Source organism: Tamandua tetradactyla, chromosome 11 (assembly GCF_023851605.1).
Source record: "Tamandua tetradactyla isolate mTamTet1 chromosome 11, mTamTet1.pri, whole genome shotgun sequence".
In the NCBI taxonomy this organism is placed as follows: Eukaryota; Metazoa; Chordata; class Mammalia; order Pilosa; family Myrmecophagidae; genus Tamandua; species Tamandua tetradactyla.
This window is the reverse complement of record NC_135337.1, coordinates 39,667,872-39,691,893: the sequence shown is the minus strand read 5'-3', so window position 1 is coordinate 39,691,893 and position 24,022 is coordinate 39,667,872. Positions and strand designations below refer to the sequence as shown.

At 36.4% G+C, this 24,022-nt stretch overlaps 1 protein-coding gene and 1 pseudogene across 2 annotated transcripts in view; both read right to left on the bottom strand.

Annotated features, from left to right (window-relative positions):
- The window catches only part of DDAH1 (dimethylarginine dimethylaminohydrolase 1), a 172,040-nt gene that overhangs the window by 32,337 nt on the left and 115,681 nt on the right, over positions 1-24,022 (bottom strand). For both annotated transcript variants that reach the window (XM_077120412.1, XM_077120414.1), the window contains exon 2: positions 4,097-4,196. In XM_077120412.1, coding sequence (XP_076976527.1) covers positions 4,097-4,196 — 100 coding nt within the window. The remainder of the gene's footprint in view (positions 1-4,096; positions 4,197-24,022) is intronic.
- On the bottom strand, positions 15,298-15,768 carry LOC143650937 (adrenodoxin pseudogene; annotated as a pseudogene).

The window sequence follows — 24,022 nt, the reverse complement described above, 5'->3', positions numbered from 1 at the left end:
TTGTCAACCAAGAATTCTATATCTGGCAAAAATGTCTTTCAAAAATGAGAGATAGATTAGGACATTCTCAGATAAACAAAAGCTGAGGGAGTTCATCCACACCAGACCAGCCCTATAAGAGATGCTAAGGAGAATTCTGCAGGTTGAAAGGAAAGACAACAGACAACAGACAACAGATCCAAGCCAAATGAAGAAATAAAGATCCCTAAGGGTAAGGACAGGGATAAATTACAAATGCCAGTACTATTCTATTTTTGATTTGTAACTCCAGGATCTAAAAGGCAAATGCGTAAAGTGTAATGATAAATCAGTAATTTTGGACTCATAATATATAACCAAGTAATTTGTGACAACTACATATAGGTAGGGGGTCAGAGGGGTACAGGAACACAGTTTTTACATGCTATTGAAGTCAAGTTAGTATCCAAGGAAATGAGATTGTTATAGATTTAGTATGTCAAATTTAAGTGTCATGGTAACTACAAAGAAAATATCAGAGAAAAGGCAAGCGCATAGAGACAGAAGTAGAATAAAGATTGCCAGAGGTGGGGGGAGCAGGGGAAATGGAAGTTAATGCCTAATGGGTATAAGGTTTCTCTTTGGAGAGATTGGAAAGTTTTAGTAATAGGAGGTGGTAAGGTGAATGCGATTAATTCCACTAAATGGTAAGCTTGGGAGTGGTTGAGATGTGAAAATTTGTTATTTATATATATTCCCATAATTAAAGAAAAGAAAAAGAAAGATTAACTAAAGAGACAATGCTAATGAAATATAATATGTGATCCTGCACGGGACCTAACAAGGGAGGAGAAAAGGCTCAAAAGGCCACTACTGGGACTTATGAAAAAATTGTAATATGGACTGTAAACTTTACGTCAACGTTAAATTTCTTGAACTTGATAACTGTACTTAAAGTGGTTATATAAGTGAATATCCTTGTTCTTAGGAAATGTACATGATGGTATACAACCTACACTCAAATGATCAGAAAATGGAATAACAGATAGATATGGCAAATGTGGCAAAATGTTAAAATTCATGGATCTGGGTATCTGCAGGAATAGGGGTAGGTGGAGTTCTCTGTATGGGGTTTACATTCTTTTTGTAACTGTCCTTTGAATGTATTTAAAAATACAAAGTTAAAAAAAACAGACTGTATATAACAGCATTGAAGATAATAGAGAAAACTGGAAAATACCCAAATATATGGTAGAAGCAAAATGAATAAAAACATTGGGGAGGGAGTGCAAAGGTAGTTCTCAGTGGTAGAATTTTCGCCTGCCATGAAGGAGACCCAGGTTTGATCCCCTGATGTGTATGTCCCAAAACAATGAAAAAGAAAAAAATTCAACAAATGGTGCTGCAATAACAGGATAGTCAACATGGAAAAAGAATGAAATATGATCCCCCCACCATGCAGCATATACAAAGAAAAAAAATACACTGGAGAATATTTTTACTACAGAAGACTACATAACAGTGAAAATGAATAACACAGTTACACACATCAACATAGAATGAAAAGTCACACTGAAGAGTTCATATAGTATAAATCTAATAAAGCTACAAGACAAGCAAAACTAAACAACATATAATTTAGGAAAATATAGACAGAGGTGAAACTCAAAAGTAAGACAATGATTAACTCAAAATTCAGGACACTGGTTACCTCCAGCTGAGAGGAGGGAGGGGTTGGAAATGGGGGGCCACACAGGGTTTCTAAATTCTCACTAATATTTTATTTCTTAAATCGGGCAGTGGATACCCAGGTGTTCATTTTATTATTGGTCTTTAAATTGTACATAAAGATTTTATAACTCTTTTTAATGTACTCTGTATATCACAATAAAAGTAAATAAAAGTAGAGGTAAGTTGATGTTGCATATTTACTTGAACTGGGATAGGAACACTTTTTTGCCAATAGCTATTTGCCTGACTGACAGATTTCCCAGGAGAAACTGAAGTTGGAAAGGAGCTTTCCTTCAGTCCATTTCCTGATAAATTATTAATGAAGCCCCAGAAGGAAGAGGACACTGAGCACATGGAAAGTTCTATACTTCTGTTTCTTATCCAACTCTACTTACTATAAAAATTGAAAAGTAGGAAACAGAAGGCAGGCCCAGACATTTTTAGGCTCCCTTCTTGGATTCAGAATACAGGTGATGAATGAGGTGCCAAGCTGAGAAATAATATCCCAATACTACCTCGGTTTTGACCAAAATAACTATTAAGATATTAACTTAAAATTGAGACTACCACATCCAAAAGTCTAGAGATAGTGTCAAAGGAAAGCCTCAATGCTTGTCTCCTAATTAGAAGCTATGGTAAAAATGCTAGGGTTGAGATGCTGTGGAAAGACCTTTGACCAAAGGATGAGGTTCCTAGTATAAGTTGTGCTATAATACCAAGAAGATTTTTAGGGAGCCTGTTCAGATCAACTGTTAAGATAGCTAACAGTTAGCTAAATGATATATTTAGATAGCTAAATGGCCATGAAAATAGCTTGTTTTAAACCACACATTAAATGCTATCAGTACTTGGTTTATAAGTTATTATATGGTTATGTGCTGCTAAAAATGTTTTCGCTTTTTTATTACAGAGAAGTGTGATTTATACATCTAGCTTTCCAAGAACACCTGTTTTCTAAGAGAATCATGTCATTCCATGCTACCAAAAAAACTGAAAGTACCATCAACGGGAGACTCAGAGAATATTTTAAGGGGGAACTTACTGGGCAGATTCAAGGACTGCCTGAGTCTGATGGCATGATCAGAACTGAGAATACCGAACGGGCTTCCTTGACTCCTTGCTCTGTGTTTTTAAGGCTGCATTTCTCGAACTGACACGCAAACCAAACCCCAGAGGCAGGGTCGCTGCCTCTGACAGCGGCAACACTGGCTTGCGGGGCACATTCCACGGGATACCGTCCACACAACCTGGGATGAGAATGGTGCCCCACAATGATCCCGCACCCCCACCCCATGGCTTGTGGCACTGAGCTAGGAGCTGCTCAAATGTCACAGGACAGCCACTTTCCCTCCTCCTGAAATGTTACATCCATTTGTAAGTAATTCAAGATGTAATTCTTATATTAAAACAAAGAAAGCCATGCTTTGAGTATACACATGGGATTCAGTGTAAAATTCACATCAGCTAAAGTATTAGACTTTTAAGAAACGTCATGTTTTCAATGAGCCACTTGGGGCTACCTTCGCAAACCTCTGGGAACCAGGCTCTGCAACAGTAGTAATCTCTGACATTTAGGGGGATGTATATTCTTACTACAAATTGAAAAGTACCACTGATTTTGTTGTTTATCAATACAACCAGAATGAACCCAGGAATCCAGATTTTAGCACAGGATTTACAAAACAATAATAATATGACCATAAAGAATTGAAAATGTTCAATGTTAGAATTACTGGTTTTTTAGTTGCCATATTATATCCAATCTATAAACTGATTCCAGTTAGATTAATAATATTAGCTGTTTATATTTTATTGAGTTTGGCTTTTCTTCATCTGACATTAAGCCAGGTTAATTTGCATTGAAAATTATTGAAGTTCCTCTTTCCATCTAGAAAGAAAATTATCTATAAATGACACTAATCTTGAATTAAGGATCTTTTAAATACAAACTAGATATAGTAATACAATGGAAAGCTATGTAACCCACAAAGTCATGTCATTCACAGAAGAACATGGTAGAAGCAAGTTACAAAAAGGTATTTGCAAAAAAAAAGCTATTTGCAGGTGGATAATATTCTTGTAAATAGTGCAAATATATGAATTTGAAATATGGGTGGGCAATGGTGGTGCAGTGGCAGAGTTCTCGCCTGCTGTGCCAGAAACCTGGGTTCAGTTCCTGATGCCTGCCCAGGTAAAAAGAAATAAAAATTAAAAAAAATTTTTAAAGACTAAAAGGAAGTACACCCAATTAAGTAATTATCTTTGAATGTTTTTTCTCTTTTGTCTTTTTTTATATTTCCCAAGGTCCATGCAATTAGCATCTATCATTTGGTAATAATAATTAATAAGTGAATATAATCCAAGTATTAGGAATATTTTTGGATAGGAAAACCAAATACAACTATACCTGTGAAGAGGACATCTCCACCATCTAAGGTTGCATTTTCATCTTTCATCTCTACTATATTGAGCTGAAGTTTTTCTAACGCTTCTTTCATCATATCAACCTGTTGAAAATAAGATGATACAAATGAATATCCTACCATTTCCTAACAATAAAGCCAGCAACAAGAAATCGGAAGTGATTATTTACACATGCACGTGTGCACATGTACACACACACACCCTGTGAACATACATAGTATAGTAAAGGACCAATCTTTATTTTTAGAGAATAAATTATCTGTTAGAAGTTGTCTAACTTTATCCTCTTCTAGTCTAAGACTGAGTCAATATAATGGTTCCTTTTTCTGTTGGAGGCTAAGTTGGGCCATGAGTCAAGCAAGGTGGGAGGCGTAGCGCTCAATACCTCTACCCTTGCCTGAAAGTACAAGAATTAATTTTAAACCTTAGTCAGTCAGTCAGTTGGTCAGTTAGAATTACAGGCACGTTAAGGCACTATGTGGAAGTAACATCAATGACAATGACCAGTAACTTGAAATCTCAACCCATAGGGGAATCACTGTTTACTATTCAAATATATTTTAAACATACAAGGCTTCTCTGCAAATCTGAACTGCCATTTAAGTCTGTATTTAAACTTTTAAAACCCAGTTTGCTAGACTGCAATCAAACCAAAGAATATTTGAGAATGAATTTCAGGGACGTTCTATGATTTGGGGCGTGGTTTAAGCACAGAGATATTCTGGGCTGAACTAGAAACACTTACAGTGAGGTTTACTTTAGGGCAAGAAAAAAAAGTAAGGCATAACAAACGCACTTTGAAGTTCACAATTTAATTCAAGCCCTTCCAGCATCAGCAAAACAATTAAAATTTTTTTGAAGGTCTGTGCAACCTTTAACATAGTGAAGATATGTTGAGAAGATGTGAATAGGGGCTATGGGCAAAATAAGAGATCACATGAGCAGAGCGCATTGGGAAAAGCGGGTAGTTCTGCCAAAATACACCATGCTGAGTACACATAGTGAATTGTCAATGAGGAGTTTAAGAGACAAATATAGCAGAGTAACTTCTAAAGTAACAAAAATATGGAAATATTTTAACAAGTCTGACATTCATGCAGTCTCAAAACATTAGAGAGGATACAAAGTAAAATAAATATAATATCTCATCTTTATCCTGGAACTCATGTAAAAATTCCACAAACCAGGGTGACTCAGAACAATAAAAAATTATTTCCATGGACAAAACAGTCTTAATGTAGTAATGAATACATCTAATGACCTCTTTTAACAGCAGAAGAAGTTCTCCTATGTAAGGGGAAATGGAATTATTGCTATAGTATAAAAAAGAAGCAAAACAACATTTACCATGACTTGCTGGGCTAGAGTGAACCCAGAAAAACTTAACTGTTTCCTTTTAGCATCTCTGCCTCTGTATCCATGGAAAATACACTGAGAAAGACCAAGAGAATTGAGCTACTCTTAGCTTTTGCTATTATTATGAATAGTATCTTAACATTTATATAACTTAACATTTCAAAGATTACTAGGAATTCAGCAATAATATGGACTTTGGTCTTAAAAGTTTAAATGTAACATCTCTTTCCAGGAAAGTATCCGAATCAAGTTTAAAACAGAAGTAGGAGGCTACTATATTCCAGTTTCAGATACACAGTATTTCTTTAAAAGTCCTGTGCCTTTCAAAATTAAGGTTTTAGAGGATAAATGCTTGTGGTTTTTTCCAAGTTAAAATAACTGCCCTGACATTAAAAAAATGATTTTTGTCCCCCCTCATCTCTCTCTTTTTTAAACATTCAGTCATATCTATATAAACAAAGTCATCAGGCCGGTTCCATATCACAGATACGGAGGATACTATGTTAATTTCAAAGTTAGGGCATGGGCAAGTTTAAACATTGTTTAAACATCAAGTAAACAGTTTTGAGAATTACAGGACCATATGGGCATTAGATGGGCAATGCTAATCTCAGGCAGATTTCTGGAGAAGCAACAGGAGTGGCCGAACCTGGGCAGCTGTCCACTGGGAACCGCATGCTCTTGGCACGGCTGGGCTTCAGTGAATCAGACACTCAGCTGCAAACAGGCCCAGCATTGCCTTTACACACGGGTCCACCGCAAGCCAGCTATTCAGGCAGGCACACTAAATATAACTATGGAAACAGGAATTTTTACAGGAAAAGATCCAAACCATGAACCTTCAAGAAACTGTGGTTACATAGCCATGGTTAATGTTGACTTAATTAACTTTTAAAAGGGGGAAAAATTATATGAGCAAACAACACATCCACCTTTCATTGAGACACTAACCCTGTAGAGTGGCACGAAGCGTTACTCAGGGTGGAGAGAAACTGTCAGAATAAACAATATTGATTCCAAAGTTTGAGCTGAATGGGTCTATTTTAGCCCGTGAAATTAGAAAAATGATCTTAATTAATTCAAATCTTAACTACATAAATTTCCATATTCTATTCTAAGTGTTTACAAGACCTTCCTTTCTGTTTCACTCTATATACACCATGATTTGATATTTTTACTTTATATTCCCGTTTCTTTCTGGCCCATCTTTTCTTCTCCCACCCTCTGCTTACAGATTCCTTTTCTGGGTGGGAAGTGGGTCCAGGCCGCCTGTAATGCATCCAGTCATCCAACCCACATCTCTTTCTCTTCAAGAGCTGGGAGTAATCTTGAGATAATAATTCTTCCTTTCTCTTCTTCTTCCACCTTTTTTTTTTCTTCAGAATGAGTACTGTAGAGTTATTAGGGTTACACATTTACAATCGCTGCACTGGGAGGGTCAGTATAGAATAGTATTATCATCAAGAGCATGGAGTTTAAACCCTAGCTCTGCTACTTGTTAGCTGAGTGATCTTAGGTTGTGTAACTTTCTGAGCCTTGGTTTTCTCATCTCTAAAATGGGTGTTTATTCATAATGGTATCAACTTCCTAGGCTCCCCTTGATCATTAAATGCATGTAAAGCACCTAGCACAGAGCCCAGAACGTAGTAACTGTTCAATAAATGTTAGCTACGACATTGATTATTTTGAAAAACTCCAGCCTGTGTGCAGCCAGTGACAAATAACCTGTGCTATGCAGTGGATCTGCAACAGAAAAGCTGTTGCTTTTTCTTACGTTTGGACAAGTTTCTCATGTTTTACCATCCTATGACAGAGCCCATCTGCTTTCTAGTGAATTAAAATTATAGCCTTTTCTGTGAAGCCAATGTCAAGATAGAGCACATACAAGGAAGGCATTTACATTTGAATAATTTAAACCTGATTCCCTTTCAGCTCCTGGAAGCTCAAGAGATGTGGTAAATTTCTTGTATCATCTCTGCCTTAAACACAGTCCTCTGGAGGCATAACATAAGGTGGGAAGTGAGCTCTCTGTAAGATGTCCCACGGGACTCAAGACAGTCAGCTTAGATGGCTCTGAATGATGATAACGACCAAGGATATCACTGTGCTAAAGGACCCAATCAGTAAAAAAATCCCCTCTCCTCAATATCTGGCCTCCTTGTCTTACTTCCCCTGTTTACTCTCTATTTACTTTCTTTTATGGCTCTTGTTTCTTTCTCCTCATTTTTCCTATCAGGTTTACATCATCATCCTGACTTCTCATTTCACCCCTTTTGGGTCCTTATGGTGCATGGAAAAAATCTGGGAGCTGAATGCTGGTTCTGCCACTTGAGCTCTTTGACTTGAGATGAATTAACCTGAGCCTCAGTTTCCTAATCTTAAAACAGGAAAATGTTTCCTAACAGGGGTTATGGGAGTAAAAAATGAGATAATATACATGTAAAGCACCTAGTTCAGTGCCTGGCTGAACACGTGCTTTATATGTGCTTAAAACCAGAAGTTGCTGTTATTATTTTCCCTAAAGAAATAAAAGATATTTATATCACTTTTGAGCCCAACTCTTCTTCTCTTCTAGCAAAATCTCTTCCAAACCCCAAACATCAAAAACTCAATATCGGTAATATACAAGATAAATAAAAGACCTTATAAACTTTTATTGAGAAGCTATGTTTACAATATCTTGCAATAGCACTCTAGCTGAATACTTTTTTACTTAGATTCAATATTTTCCAACTGACTTTTGCTGCATATTTTCAATAATGTCCATTCCAAATGTTTCACGTATTCTTGCTGGACTTTGCGAATGTGCTCATGAAGCTTGATGAACAGTTCTGTGCTGTGGCTCCATTAAGAATTTGCATCAACCTCTTTTTTGCCAAGCCTCTTTCCTTTAGCAGTTTCTGCTCAGTGGGCTACCAGAAGTTCTTGGATGTTGCTGTTTGAAGCTTTTATGTATACCAGAAAAGGCCAAGTTCTTTTAATCCATTCCTGTGGGTGCAGACCTACTATAAATAGGACCTTTTGATTAGGTTATTTCAGTTGAGAAGTGACTCACTTCATTCAGGTTGGGTCTTAATTCTCTTACTGGAGTTTTTATAGAAGGATAAAGGACATGTTGAAAAAGCCCAGATTGCTCAGAGGAGCCCCAGAGAAGCCCCAGAGAAGCTTAGAGACAACACATCCAGAGAAGCTGAGAGAGGAAGCCATGGAAGCCAGAAGCTGAAAGCAATGAAACTTTGGAGAGACGGACCAGCAGATGCTGGCCATCTGCCTTCACATGTGACAGATATGATACTGGCAGCCTGTCTTCAGAGTCCAGGTATCCTCCTGTTGATGCCTTGAATTAGAACATTTTCATGTCCTAAGAATTGCAAGTTAATACATCCCCATTGTAAAAGCCAACTCATTTCTGGTGTATTGCATTCCTGCAGCTTTAGCAAACTAAAACATCCGAGTTGGCTTGTCTTCTACTGACATGTCTCAGTCACCCACAGCTGTACTGTGCAACTGGAGACTGTGCTATTACCACTACAATTTCAATGTCCACTTAAATTTTCCCAGTCTCTTCATAATTCATCATATTATAAAAGGTTTAAAATTATACTGTCAACCTCTCTGTATTCTTATCCAGCTTTGAAGAGTTGGATAGTAGCAACATAGCTTTGTTGGTGGCGAGATGGTTTTATTTCCTCAACTTGTTGCAGATTGTTGTGCCTTTTAATGCCAAGTGTTACATGTAGATAATGCCAAGGAAGCCACATAAGAAACTAATGTAATGTCTCTAGCACGTCAAGGTGCAAATGGCTTAGAACTTGCTGACACATCCAAGTCACATCTGTTTTCCCTGGTCATATTAAAAAGGCCACACTGCCCTTCTTTATGCCACTTTAACCTTTGCTACTCAGCACATCTTTGGTCACTGTGGCCAACTGGACTAGTAAATTAAAAAAAAATTTTTTTTAATTATTTTAATTTTTTATTTTTTGCATTTATCATCACAATCAGCTTTTTCTTTTTTTGTGAAAAATAACTTATTCACAAAAAAAACCAATAAATTTCAAAGCCCATTGTAACAGTTGTTGTAGAACAGATTTCAGCGTTTGGTATGGTTTACAACTTCAAAATTTTAGGTTTTTACTTCTAGCTGCTCTAAGATATTGGAGACCAAAAGAAATATCAATACAATGATTCAGCAATCAAACTCATTTGTTAAAGCCGACCTTCTCTGTATAACTCTACCATCACCTCTGATCTTTCTCCCACTCTTAGGAAGTATTTGGGCTCTGCCCATTCTAAGTTTCTCATGTTGGGAGAGGATGTCAATAATATGGGAGAGGGGGATGGAACTAGTTGATGTTCTGGAGAGGCTGACCTCTCTGCAATTCAGGACTTATCTGGTCCAGAGACCTATCTGGAGGTTGTAGGTTTCTGGAATGTTGCCCTAGTTTGCATGGAACCTTTGTAGAATCTTATATAACACCCGAGGTTGGTGTCATAAAACCAGCACATTTATGACCAATAAAACAACACATTTTCTCATTCAATCAACAAACATTTGGCACGTGCCAATTTTTTTAAGTGGTTCATTAAGATATATTTACATAACATAAATTCATCTAAAGTGCATATCAATGACTTTTAGGAAAATCACAGAGGTGTGTTTTCATCACCACAATTTTAGAACATCTTCTTTATCCAAAAAGAAAAATCCCATACCCTTAGCAGTCACCTCTCATTCCCTCTTTCCTTCCCAAACCCTAAATAAACACTAATCAAATTCAGTCTCTATAGATTTATTTATATTTACATTTTATATAGATGGAATCATATAATATGTATTACTTTGTATCTAGTTTCTTTCATTTAGTATAATGATTTTTAAAAATTATGTTTTTTTATAATTAGAGAAGTTGTAGGTTTACATAAAAGTCATATAAAAAATGCAACATTCCCATACACTCCCTTCTTGTTGACACTTTGCATTGGTGTGGTAACTTTGTTACAACTGATTCTTTAAAGAATATTAAAATATTATTGTTAACTATAGATCATAGTTTATATTAGGTGTATTTCCCACCTGTATACTACCCTATTAATAACACCTTATAGTAGTGATGTTCATTTGTTATAATTCATAAAAGAAATTCTTGTATTTGTACTATTAACCACTGTCACAGTTTATTACAGGCTTCACTGTGTTATACAGTCCCATGTTTTATATTCTAACTTTCCTTCTATTAACATACACGTCCCCCAAATCCCTTTCAACCACATTCACAAATTTAATTCAGCACTGTTAATTACATCACAGTAATGTGCTGCCATCACCACTGTCCATTTCCAAACATTTACAATCAATCTAAATAGAAATTCTGCACAAATTCAGCATCAGCTCCCCATTCTATCTCCTGGCAACCTATGTTATAAATTCTATAAGTTTTGCTTATTATAATTGGTTCATATCAGTGAGATCATACAGGATTTGTCCTTTGGTGTCTGGCTTATTTCAGTCAACAGAATGTCCTCAAGGTTCATCCATGTTGTTGCATGTGTCAGGACTTCATTCCTTCTTACAGCTAAATAATATTCCATTGTATGTATCTTTTTTTTTTGCATGGGCAGGAACTGGGAATTGAACCTGGGTCTCTGGCATAGCAGGCAAGAACTCTGCCTGCTGAGCCATGGGGCCCACCCCATTGTAATGTATATACTACACTTTGTTTATCCAGTCATTGGTTGATGGATACTTGGACTGCTCCCATTTTTTTGCAATTGTGAATAATGTCACTATGAACATCAGTGTGCAAATGTCTGTTTAAATCCTGCCTTCATTTCTTCTGGGTACATACCTATAGTGGGATTGCCAGATCATATTGCATTTCTATACTTAGCTTTCTGAGGAACTGCCAAACTGTATATCAGGGAATGAGTGTTCCTATTTCTCCAGATCCTCTCCAACACTTGCAGTTTTCTGTTTCTTTAATAGTGGACATTGTAGTAGGTGTGAAATGATAACTCACTGTGATTTTGATTTGCATTTCTCTAATAGCCAGTGATGCTGAACATCTTTTCATATGTTTTTTTTGGATGCATGATCTGGAATCAAACCCGAGTCTCCCACATGGAAGGGGGGCATTCTAACCACCGAACTACCCATGTACCCCTTCATATGCTTTTTAGCTATTTGTATTTCCTCTTTGGAAAGATGTCCATTCAAATCTCTTGCCCATTTCTTAACTGGGTTGTTTGTCTTTTTATCGCTGAGTTGTAGGATTTTTTAATGTATTCTTGGATATTAAACCTTTTTCAGATATGTGGCTTTCAAATATTTTCTCCCATTAAGTAGGGTGCCTTTTCACTTTCTTGACAAAGTTCTTTGAAGCACAAAAGTTTCAGTTTTGAGGAGGTCCCATTTATTTCTTTGCTTTCATTGCTTGTGATTTGGGTTTAAACTCTAAGAAACCAGTGCCTACCACAAGAGCTTAAAGATGCTTCCCTACATTTTCTTCTAGGAGTTCTATAGTTCTGGCTCTTTGATCCACTGTGAGTTAATTTTTGAGTAAGAGGTGAGAAAGGGGTTCTCTTTCATTTCTTTGTATATGATACTCAGTTCTCCCACCACCATTTTTTTTTATTAAAAAGAATTAACAAACAAAACATTTAGAAATCATTCCATTCTACATATATAATCAGTAATTCTTAATATCATCACATAGTTGCATATTCATCATTTCTTAGAACATTTGCATCGATTTAGAAAAAGAAATAAAAAGACAACAGAAAAAGAAATAAAATGATAATAGAGAAAAAAAAAACTATACGTACCATACCCCTTACCCCTCGCTTTCATTCACCACTATTTCAAACTGAATTTATTTTAACATTTGTTCCCCCTATTATTTATTTTTATTCCATATGTTCTACTCTTCTGTTGATATAGTTGCTAAAAGGAGCATCAGACATAAGGTTTTCACATTCACAGAGTCTCATTGTGAAAGCTATATCATTGTTCAATCATCATCAAGAAACATGGCTACTGGAACACAGTTCTACATTTTCAGGCAGTTCCCTCCAGCCTCTCCGCTACATCTTGAACAACAAGGTGATATCTACTTAATGTATAAGAATAACCTCCAGGATAACCTCTCGACTCTGTTTGGAATCTCTCAGCCATTGACACTTTGCCTCATTTTACTCTTCCCCCTTTTGGTCGAGAAGGTTCTCTCAGTCTCTTGATGTTAATTCTCAGCTCATTCTAGGGTTTTTCTCAGTCCTTTGATGCTGAGTCTCAGCTCATTCCAGGATCTTCATCCCATGTTGCCAGGAAGGTCCACACCCCTGGGAGTCATGTCCCATGCAGAGAGGGGGAGGGTAGTGAGACTGCTCATCATATTGGCTGGAGAGAGAGGCCACACCTGAGCAACAAAAGAGGCTCTCATGGGGGTGACTCTTAGGCCTAAATTTTAAGTAGACTTGACCTATTTTACAAGTCTTTTGTGGGGTTAAGTTTCATGTGAACAAACCCCAAGACTGGGGGCTCAGCCTATAGCTTTGGTTGTCCACACTGCTTGTGAGAATATCAAGAATTCAACTTGGGGAAGTTGAATTTCTCCCTGCTCTCACCATTCCCCGAAGGGGGCTTGCAAATACTTTTCCAGTCACTGATCAAATCATTCTCTCCCACCACCATTTTCTGAAGACTTGTTAATATCAAATATCAATTGGCCATGGATGTGAAGGCTATTTTTGAGTCCTCAATTCAATTCCATTGGTCAATACAGCTTTGTAATATGCTTTTAAAGGTAGGAAGTGTGAGTGCCCCAAATTCATTCTTTTTTATCAAGACGTTTTTTGGCTATTCAGAGTCCCTTACTCTTACAAATAAATTTGATAATTGCTTCTCCATTTCTGCCAAACAGGCTGTTGGAATTAAAAAAAAAAACAGTTTAGTAGGCTTTAAGTAATACAATTCAATTTACTTAATTTGAACTTTTCTAATTTGAAATCTAAAATCATGTAGCTCTGGAAAAGAAAGTTTAGGTATTTCATTAATTCATGTGAGAATACAAGGAGAATATTGATGCTATGTAAAATAGCCCATTATTTTGAAGTTCTCTACACACAGAAGCTACCCAATAGTTATTAAACATTTAGTGAGCAATTCTTCCTAATAATGATTTACAGATTAATTACTTTAAAAGAAATCTGTATTTGACAAATTGGTCATTCTAGTTCAAGCAAAGTATTTTTGCATATGTTCTAACTTTTGTTGATAAAAGCTGAGCTGCCTGAGGGTATTTCTTGCATTGTTTTCAGCTCTGTATACTCCAATGAGCATAATAAAGTATCTTATGCCAAATGTAGTAGTTGACAAATATTTGTAAAAATGATCACACTGCACGATGTACTTGTAGTTAATTCAGTTGTCTTATAGTTTACATTTTTTTCCACTAATTTGTTCTGATCTTTCTTACAATTAGTCCAAGTTTTACTATAATTCCAAAGAGTAAACAGTCTACCCTTCTATTAACTTGTACATATTTATTTTAGTAAGAAAAGGATACAAATATTTTTCATTTGTGATTGCTAATTTATGGTACTGAAAACCATTCCCTCACTTCTGGGACTGATGCATACTACTGTGCAACTTCAGCCTTGTTTAAGAGAATGGTGTTTCCTACAGCTGTGCAATGTGGCTGACTGTTCATTTCCTTGTCTGGCTCAGCACAGAGAAAACCTAATTCATAAGACTCCCATTCTGCTACAGACAGAGATTTACAAATCATCACTGTTTTTAAAGGATTATGAAGATAGGCCATTCTGCTTAAAATAGAAAAGAATAAAGACACCTAATATTTAGTTTATCCCTCCAATACTGTCAGAACAGAGATCAAGTTTCTTTTAAAGTATTGTGGTGCCTATGTTTAGACTTTACTTCTCAATCAAATTGTGAAATATTTCTTTATAAGATTAATAATTGTTTTTATACTCCTCTTTTTCTTTTTTTTTGTGAAAATAACAAATATACAAAAACACAATAAATTTCAAAGTACATCGCAACAATTAGTTGTAGAACAGATTTCAGATTTTGATATGGGTTACAATTCCACGATTTTACGTTTTCACTTCTAGCTGCTCTAAAGTACTGAAACCTAAAAGAAATAGCAATATAATGATTCAGCACTCATACCCATTTGTTAAACCCCACATTCTCTGTATAACTCCACCATCACTATAAGGTTAATAATTGTTTTTGAAATTAGGTTAATAACCTTGAAATGGCTAAGGTCTTTGAAATTGTTTACTGAAAATAAAATATCCTTGTCCATACACGTTCATAGTTAGTTACTGCTCTAAATAAGATATTCATTACTTTTCCAGTTTTGGTCTGAATGTTTAACTGGTAGTGACAAGATGTAGGTTCTAGTGCCAATTCTTCTAATTAGTTGTATGGTCCTAGACAAGGCATTTTAGATCCCCACCTTCACCCAGATCAAACAGGGATATCAACAGCTTTTTAAGCACCTTACAGGTAAGCAGACTTAAGATTTATAGGAAAACATTTTACTAATGTCAATAAACAAATATAAGGTAAAATATGTTAGGTTTTATCCTATTTACTATTTTCTAATATTTGGTCAACATTTTAAAATAATTTAATAAAAATAAAGATTGCATACTTTCAGAACTACAAAATTCAGTAGTTATATACGTGAATAAAAATAGTAAAACTAGTTATAATAATAAATCCATTCATCCATGTTCTCATTTAAGAAATAATTATGAAAATGGGTAAAATTTCATGAAAATATTCCTATTTATTCTAGTTTAGGAGTTCTAGCCCATATCAATGGATTGTCTGGTACTGGTCACTGCATCAGTTACTCAAATAGTCATACTGTTCATAGACTTTATCAAACAGATGTGGCAACCCAACCATGATGTGTCTGTTAGTCCACGGGCCAGATCAAATACATCATTCTCCTCATCAGCAATTGGTTGTAACTTCTCAAATATGTGCTCTTCATAGATGAGCTGACAGGTAGGGCACGCTAAGGTTCCCTCGCATGCATGTAAAACATTAAAATCTGGATTATTTTCAAACATAACATCTAGTAGAGAGTCATCAACTTTTCCTTTTGTTAATGCTTCACTATTACATTTATAAAGTGGACTGTTATCTTCTGAGTTGCTCTGCACAGGTGCAGACATGCTCAGCGGTGGGCTTGCCCCAGCTCTCCTGCCTGGCCTCTGGGTTCTCAGAAGCCCACAAGCTCCCACCTGAGGTCCAGAGAGGAGTAGTCACCAATGGAAGGCTTCGCTGATTGCCACGGAGGTGACCGCAGGAGCCTGGCATCCTGGTGGTGACCGCAGCCCATGGGGTCAGGTTGGCTATTGGCATTTGGATTGGGACTGTGTTGAATCTATAACTCAATCTGGGTAGAACTAACATCTTAATGATATTGTCTTCCAATCCATGAACACAGAATGTCTTTCCATTTATTTAGGTCTTTTAAAAATTTCTTTTAGCAATGTTTTGTAGTTTTCTGTCAACAAGTCTTCTACATCTTTTATTCCTAGATACTTGATTCTTTTAGTTGTTAGTGTAAATAGAACTTTTTCTTGATTTCACGTCTAGATTGCTCATAACAAGTAGATAGAAGTAGTGTTCAGCACTACTGTTGATCTTGTCTCCACCACCTTGCTGAAATTTATTATTTCTAGTAGCTTTGTTGTAGCTTTTTGGACTTTCTATATATAGGATCATACCATCTGCAAATAGGGAAAGTTTTACTTTCTCCTTTCCAATTTGGATGCCTTTTTATTTCTTTTTCTTACCTAACTGCTCTAGCTAAAACTTCTAACACAATGTTGAATAACAGTGGTGACAGTGGGCTTCCTTGTCTTATTACTGATCTCAAAGGGAAAGCTTTCAGTCTTTCACCACTGAGTACAATGTTAGCTATATCCCCTTTTGCCATATCGTAGAAGTTTTCTTATATTCCTATCTTTTGAAGTATTTTTATCAAGAAAGGGTGCTAGATTTTGTCAAAAGCCTATTCTGTGTCAATCGAGATGATCATGCATTTTTTTCCACTTCAGTTTTTTAAAATGGTATATTACATGAAATTATTTTCTTATGTTGAACAGCCCTTGTATACCTGGGATAAAATCCACTTGATCATGGTTTAAAATTCTTTTTATGTGTTGTGGATTTTATCTGCATGTATTTTGTTGAGGATTTTTGTATTTATATTCATAAGAGAAATTGGTCTGTAATTTTCTTTTCTTGTGGTATCTTTACCTGGCTTTGGTATTAGGGTGATGTTGGCTTCACAGAATGAGTTAGGTAATTCTTCAATTTTTTGAAAGAGTTTGAGCAAAACTGGCATCAATTCTTCTTGGAAAGATTGGTGGAATTCGTCTATGAAGTCATCTGGTCCTGGACTTTTCCGTTTGGGGAGGTTTTTGATGACTAATTCAATCTCTTGTAATTAGTCTGTTGAGGTCTTCTACTTTTTCTAGAGTCAGTATAAGTTGCTAGTGTGTTTCTAGGACTTTGTCCATTTCACATCTCGGTTGTCTAATTTGTTGGCATAAAATTGTTCATAGTATCCTCTTATGATGCTTTTAATTTCTGTGGGGTCAGTAGTAATGTCCCCCCCTTTCACTTCTGATTTTATTTATTTGTATTTTCTTCCTCTTTTTCTTTGTCAGTAAAGCTAAGGGTTTGTAAATGTTATCGATCTTCTCAAGATAACTAACTTTTGGTTTTGTTTCTTTCTGTTTGTTTGGTTTTTTTAAATTAATTCTCTACTCTGATCTTTGTTATTTCTTTCCTTCCGCTTACTTTGGAATTAGTTCTCTGTTCTTTTTCTAGCTCCTCCAGGTGTGCTGTTGGGTCTTTTCATTTTAGCTCTTCTTCTTTTTTTTTTTAATGTAGTCATTTATAATTTTCCTCTTGGCACTGCTTTTGCTGCATCCTAAAAGTTTTGATATGTTATGTTCTTATTTTCATTTGTCTTGATAAATTTACTGATTTCTTTTGCAGTTTCTTCTTTGACCTACTTGATTGTTCAAGAGTGTGTTAACATTCACATATTTGTGAATTTTTTAGTTCTCTACCTTTCATTGATTTACAGCTTCATTCCACTGTGATCAGAGAAAATACTTCATGTATTTCAATCTTTTAAAATTTATTGAGACTTGTTTTGTGACTCAACATGTGGTCTACCCTGGGGGAATGATCATGAGCACTTGGGAAATGTAAATACTGCTGTTTTGGGGTGCGACGTTCTGTACATGTATATTAGGTTTAGTTCATTCACCATACTATTCAAGTTCTCTGTTTCCTTATTGATTACTCCAGATGTTTCTTGTAGAAGGCATACAGATGAATCATACTTTTTATACATTCTGCTAATTTGGGTCTTTTATTTGGGGAATTTAACCCATTAATGTAAAGGTACTACTGCATTCTTTTAGTTTTTATATGTGATATCTTTTGTCTCTCTTTTCACCCTTTTAGTTACTCTGACTGATAATCTTTATTTCTACACTCTACTCCAAGCCTCTCTTGTCTTTTCCTTTCAGCCTACAGAAGTCCCTTTATTATTTCTTATAGGACAGGTTTCTTGTTGACAAACACTCTCAGCTTCTGTTTATCTGTGAATATTTTAAACTCTCCTTCTTTTTCAAAGTACAATTTGCCAGAGAAAATGGCTCTCTCAGTACCTTAAATATTTTATACTTGTGCCTTCTTCCTTCTTGCCTGCATGGTTTCTGACAAGAAATTGACAGTGTTATCGAGGATATCCTCTATGTGATGAATTTGCTTTTCTTTTGTCATTTCAAGATCTCCTCTTTATCTCTGGCATTTGATGTTCTGATTAGTACATGTCTCAGAGTAGGACTATTAGGATTTATTCTGTTTGGAGTATGCTGTGCTTCTTGGATATGTAAATTCATGTCTTTCAATATAGCTGGGAAATTTTTGGCCATTATTTCCTCAAACATTCTTTCGGTCCCCTTTCCCTTCTCTTCTCCTTCTGAGACACGCTTGATGCATGTATTTTGTACTTCATCTGTCATTCAAATCCCTGAGAACCTGCTCAATTTTTCCATTTTTTTCTATCTGTTCTTCTGTCTGTAAAATTTCAATTATCTGATCTAGTTATTTGATCGTTTATTCTGCCTGTTCAAATCTGCTATTGTATGCTACTAGTGTGTTTTTATTTCTCCTATTGTGACTTTCATTCACAATTTTTATGCTTCTTTTTATACTTTGAAATTCTTCTTTAGCTCACATATTGTCTTTTTAGTATCCTTTAGCACTTGATCCATATTTTCCTTCATCTCCTTGAATTTACTTAGGAGATATGTTTGAATATCTTTGAGTAATTATACCAAATTCTGTGTCTCCTCTTAAGTTTTAATTTATTTAATTTATACTATAGCTTCCTGTTTTTTAGTAGGGCTTATAAATTTTTGCTGATGTAGGCATCTGGTTACCTTGATGAGTTTTCTCTGAAGGTCAATTTCTCTCTCTTGTCTAGGGTTTTGCTATAGATTGGTTTTAGATTAAAACTCTTTTTTTCCACACTTGGTTCAACTTATTCTAGACCTTTAGAACTGCCCATGTTTAACTATCAGTTTTTCAGCACTTTATCTGATTCTTGCCTTGGATATGTGGTACAATTTTTAAGATTGCATTACTTGTGCAATTGTTTCATCCCCAGGAGAAAGTTTCCTTTCATCTCCTCCTTCTCCAGGAATGTTGATCTGTTCTGTTGGTATATGTTTCAGTTCTATAGTTGATTTAACCTCATTTCATTGCCTCTAGCTGCTTTTGCTTGGACGGCAAATTTTGGGAGGATGGTCACCTTGGAGAGGACTTTCCCAAGTCAGTATGTCCCTGTCAAAACAGGGTCAGAGACACATGAAGTGGGCACAGACCAGCTCCAAAGAGCTCTGGGGGAAAGGGTCAGGAAAGATGCCAAGAATCCTTTATGAAGACTCCCTGAAGTTGCTCTCTCCTCACTTTCTCAGTAGATGGAGTCCTTTAGCAACTGTTCCCTGCAGCCCTATAGAAGTACTGTGTCTTTAACCCCCACCAGCTTCGCCTGTCAGGTGCAGGGTTGAAATAATGACTGTCTCTGTCTGGGGCAGGTTAAAACAGCAGCTCAGAACTAGGACTCAACAATCCATATTTGCCGATCAGTAGCTGTGATCAGTGCTCAGCCTATCCCCATTCCCCCACACCTTGTGTCATTCTTGGGGAAGCAGACTTCCACATCTCTCTCTGTCCACAGTAGCTGGCCAAGGATTGGACTTCAAGGCGGTCTGCCTCAGCAGTGGGGGATGGGTGCCAACAGCCACCGTAGAGTGAGTTACTCACAGTGTTTTACTGCAGTTTCCCAGCCTCTTCTTCTAACTCTTCCCTGGATGATTCACAGGCCCCTGTGGTCTCTAAAGTCCCAGAACAGTTATTTTCAGACAATTCCTGCCCGCCCACTAGCTTTTTCTGGAGGAGGACAAAGTCCTGGAGCTCCCGATTCTGCCATCTTCCACAGGAATCCCTCCTTTTTTTTTTTAACCATCTTACAAAGATAAAAAAGCCATAGTCCCTGTCCTGGCTAGTTTATAATCTAGTGGGAGCATATATATCTTATGACTATATAGCAATGATACAAAGGAATATTTGTTGTGATGCTCACAATAACTCCAAAAATTAGGAAGCGTGGGCATGTGTATGACCATTTTACATTTGAGTAAACTGAGGTTAAGGGAAGTAGCCTGTTAAGAATCCAGGCTTCCTGAGCTCATCCTTATGTTTATTTCACAGAGTGATTATAATTCTCCTGAGGTTTCATCATAGAGTACAGACCACATCAACATCAGAGCTCACCCCTGCTTTCCAACTTTGTACATTTTAAGTGCACTGGGTATTATGAGATCCCGCCCAAGCTGACCAGATTCCATGCCCTCTTCATACCAGAAATTAATGACATCAACAAAACAGCACACTAATGCAAAATGCTAACGATCGGGAAAACTGTGTGTGGGGGGGGGTGGTGGTATATGGAACTCTATTTTTGGCATGATTTTTCTGTAAATCTATATCTTCTCTAATAAAATAATAAACAAAAGAAAACATAATGAAAAAATAAATTGGTGACATTTCCGCACATTAGGATCTTAGGATGCTAAGTGTGATTAAGAACCCTAAGTAATGAGAACAGAATGTTTAAACCACATCAGGAATGCGCACTAAGGAGAGCCTGCATCTAAATTATCACCCTTCCGTTTTGGGATGCTTTAGGTTTGTATAGTGGTTCATTCCTTAACATTTCCACATATACTGATTAAGTCACTAAAACTAACCAAAAACTAAAAAGTAAATAAAGAAAAGAACCAACATTTAAAATACTGAATAATTCAGTCTTTAAAATCCCTAAATAAAAAAATATTGGAATCCTTTTCTATACTCCGATTTTAGGGCAGAGTTCTTAGAAGGCATATGGATACTATTGACAAGAGCAAATATTTATATAGTCTTAGTATGTTCAAGGTACTGTACCGATAACTCATATTTAACTTACCTAATACTCCTAACTACATGAAGTTACAGATAAAGAAACAAACACCAGAAAGGTACCTAAGGCCTCAAAGAAAGCAAGCAGCAAAACTGAGATTTGAAATTAGAGAAATTTGTTAAGTTACTGTTCTTTGTCTATACAATGTTGTCATTACCGTCATTAATGAAAAGATAATTAAGGTCTATACTATTCAAAGGAAAATGAATGTTAGAATGAATCTGAGGAGGTATAACACCCTCAAAAATAGATTATGCTCACTCTCATTTATCTGAGCCAAAAAATAAAATCCTAGACACGCTAGAGGAATGAAGGAAGAGAGGCTACAAATTGCAGCAGCCTTAATTTGGTTTTGACTTCCAAAGATTCTAAGTTCAGCTTTCCCAAGCAAAGACAAACTAAGGCTATTAGATTTTTGTAGCCACTACCTCACGCTACCAACATCTAGATTAGATTATAAGGAATTATTGTATAGAGATCTTTAAACAGTCAATAATATATTTTAAATACAGCAAGATTATAAAAGCATATGGACATGTCAGAAACACTCAAAAACACTCAAACCAAGGCACCGCACATGCTCCAAACCAATCCAATGAATTCAGAAAGATGACAGTGGTCTCCACCACAACGGGGAGGGTGGCAGGCAGAATTCTAAGACAGCACCCAAGGCCCCTACCCCCTGGTCTTTATGTCCTGTATAATCTTCCTCTGAGTGTGGGTGGGACCTGTAAATATGATGGGATATAAATCCTCTGATGAGGTTACACTATAAGGCACAGGTAACGAGATGTTGCAGTTATAATTAAACTCTCTAATCAGTTGACCTTTGAGTTAATCAAAAGGGAAGTTATCTTTGGTAGGTCTGACCTAAACAGTGAGCCCTTCAAAGAGGGTTTAAAAGTCAGAGATGGAGGAAGCCAGAGAAATGTCCTCCTGCAGGCCTGGGAAGAGAGCAAATAGCCATGCTGTGAATTGTCTACAGAGGGGGCCACGTGGCTAGAACTTGGGGGTGGTCTCTAGGAACTGAGAGTGACGTTTGGCTGGCAACTAGTGAAAAATCAGGGACCTTAGTCCTGCAACTGCAAGGAAATGAATTCTGCCAACAACCTGAGTTTGGAAGAGGACTCCAAATTCCAGATGAGAACACAATCTGGCCAACATCTTGACTGTGGCCTGGTCAGACCCTAAGCAGAGGACTTTTAGTTACATCAGGCCTGGACTTACGACCTACAAAAAAAATGTGAGAATCAGTGTGTCAAGTCACAACCAACGGTATTCCTGAAAACCCTAAAAAATGCCCTGGTCTCTAAGATTCTATAAATGTTTTACCTATAAATGTTTAAAAAAATAAATTAATTTTTCAGAAACTTAGAGCTTCCAGATTGTTCCCATGCCAAATAAACCCTGAAGCCTAGAGGTACCAGTCTCTCCAAGAACATCAACCAGTTTCATTTCTCTACACCTTAATGGCAATACCCCTTTTCAGCATGAAGAAGTTAGTAGTCATTGCTCAGATATCCCTGAAGAAAGAAAGATCACATGAGAAGGAGGAATTGTAACTGAGAAGTAGGATTTAACAAATGGTTATGACTACTGACTCATTATATAGATATTCCTTTTTGGGGGGGGGGGGGGTGGTGGTGCATGGTCCAGGAACTGAACCCGGATCTCCTACGTGGAAGGCAAGCATTCTACCACTGAACTACCCATGCACCTTAGCTATTTCTTTTTACTTTCTAGTATATTAGAATAGGCAAAAAGAAAAACCCGAACTTGTTCAACTGTAATCCAGTACCCCTGATCTTTGATAATGATTATATAACTATATAGCTTTTATCATGTGACCATGTTATTATAAAAACGTGTGACTGACACCCCCTTAATCCAGTGTATGGGTAGATGAGTAATAAAATAAAGACATGCATGAAAAAAGAGAATAGGTTACAATACCCCTATGTAAACAATGGACAACAGTTAATAGTACTACTTTAATAATCTTTCATCAATGGCAGCAAATTTAATTACTGTTGAAAAATAGTAGAACTACAGAAAAAGTGCCTTCATCAATTATAACAAATTTTTCTCACCAATGCAAGTATCGGTGGTGCGCAGGTGTATGGGAATTCTGTATTTTATGCATGATTGTTCTGTAAAACCATAACTTCTCTAATAAAAAACTTATATAATAAAAAAGATAAAGTAATGTTCTTTTAACTTGCTAACTCTGTGGTTATTTGTTATACAGCAATAGAGAACAAATACAGAAAGTTCCCAATTATTTTTAAAACATTTTCTACTGTGAAATATAACATATACACAAAAAAGCTATACCTTTCGAAGTACATTGTAACAAGATGTTATAGAACAGACTGTAGCGTTTGGGATGGGTTACAGTTCCAAATTTTAGGTTTTTCCTCCTAGCTACTCCAAGACACTGAAGGCTAAAATAAATATCAATATAATGATTTAGGAGGCATACTCATTTGTTAAATCCTATCTTCTCTGTTGTAACTTTTCCTTTCATCTTTCTCCCAGTCTTTAGGGGTATTTGGGCTATGCCTATTGACATTTTCATGCTGGAAAAGGGTGTCAATAATAAGGGATAGGGGAAGAGAACTAGTTGATGTTCTTGGAGAGGCTGGCCCCTCTAGATTTAAGGATTAGGAACCATCTGGAGATTGAAGGTTTCTGGAAAGTAATCTTAGTATGTGAAACTTCTATAGAATCTCAGATAGAGCCCTAGATGTTCTTTAGGGTTAACAGGAATGGTTTTGGTTGGGGTTTGGCAAACTGTGGTAATTAGTAATATCTAGCTGAAGTTTGTGTAAGAGTAGCCTCCAGAAGAGACTCTCCACTCTATTTGAACTCTCTTAGCCACTGATACCTTATTTTACTACATTTCTTTACACCTTTTTTGGTCAGGAAGGAGTTGTAATCCCACAGTGCCAGGGTCA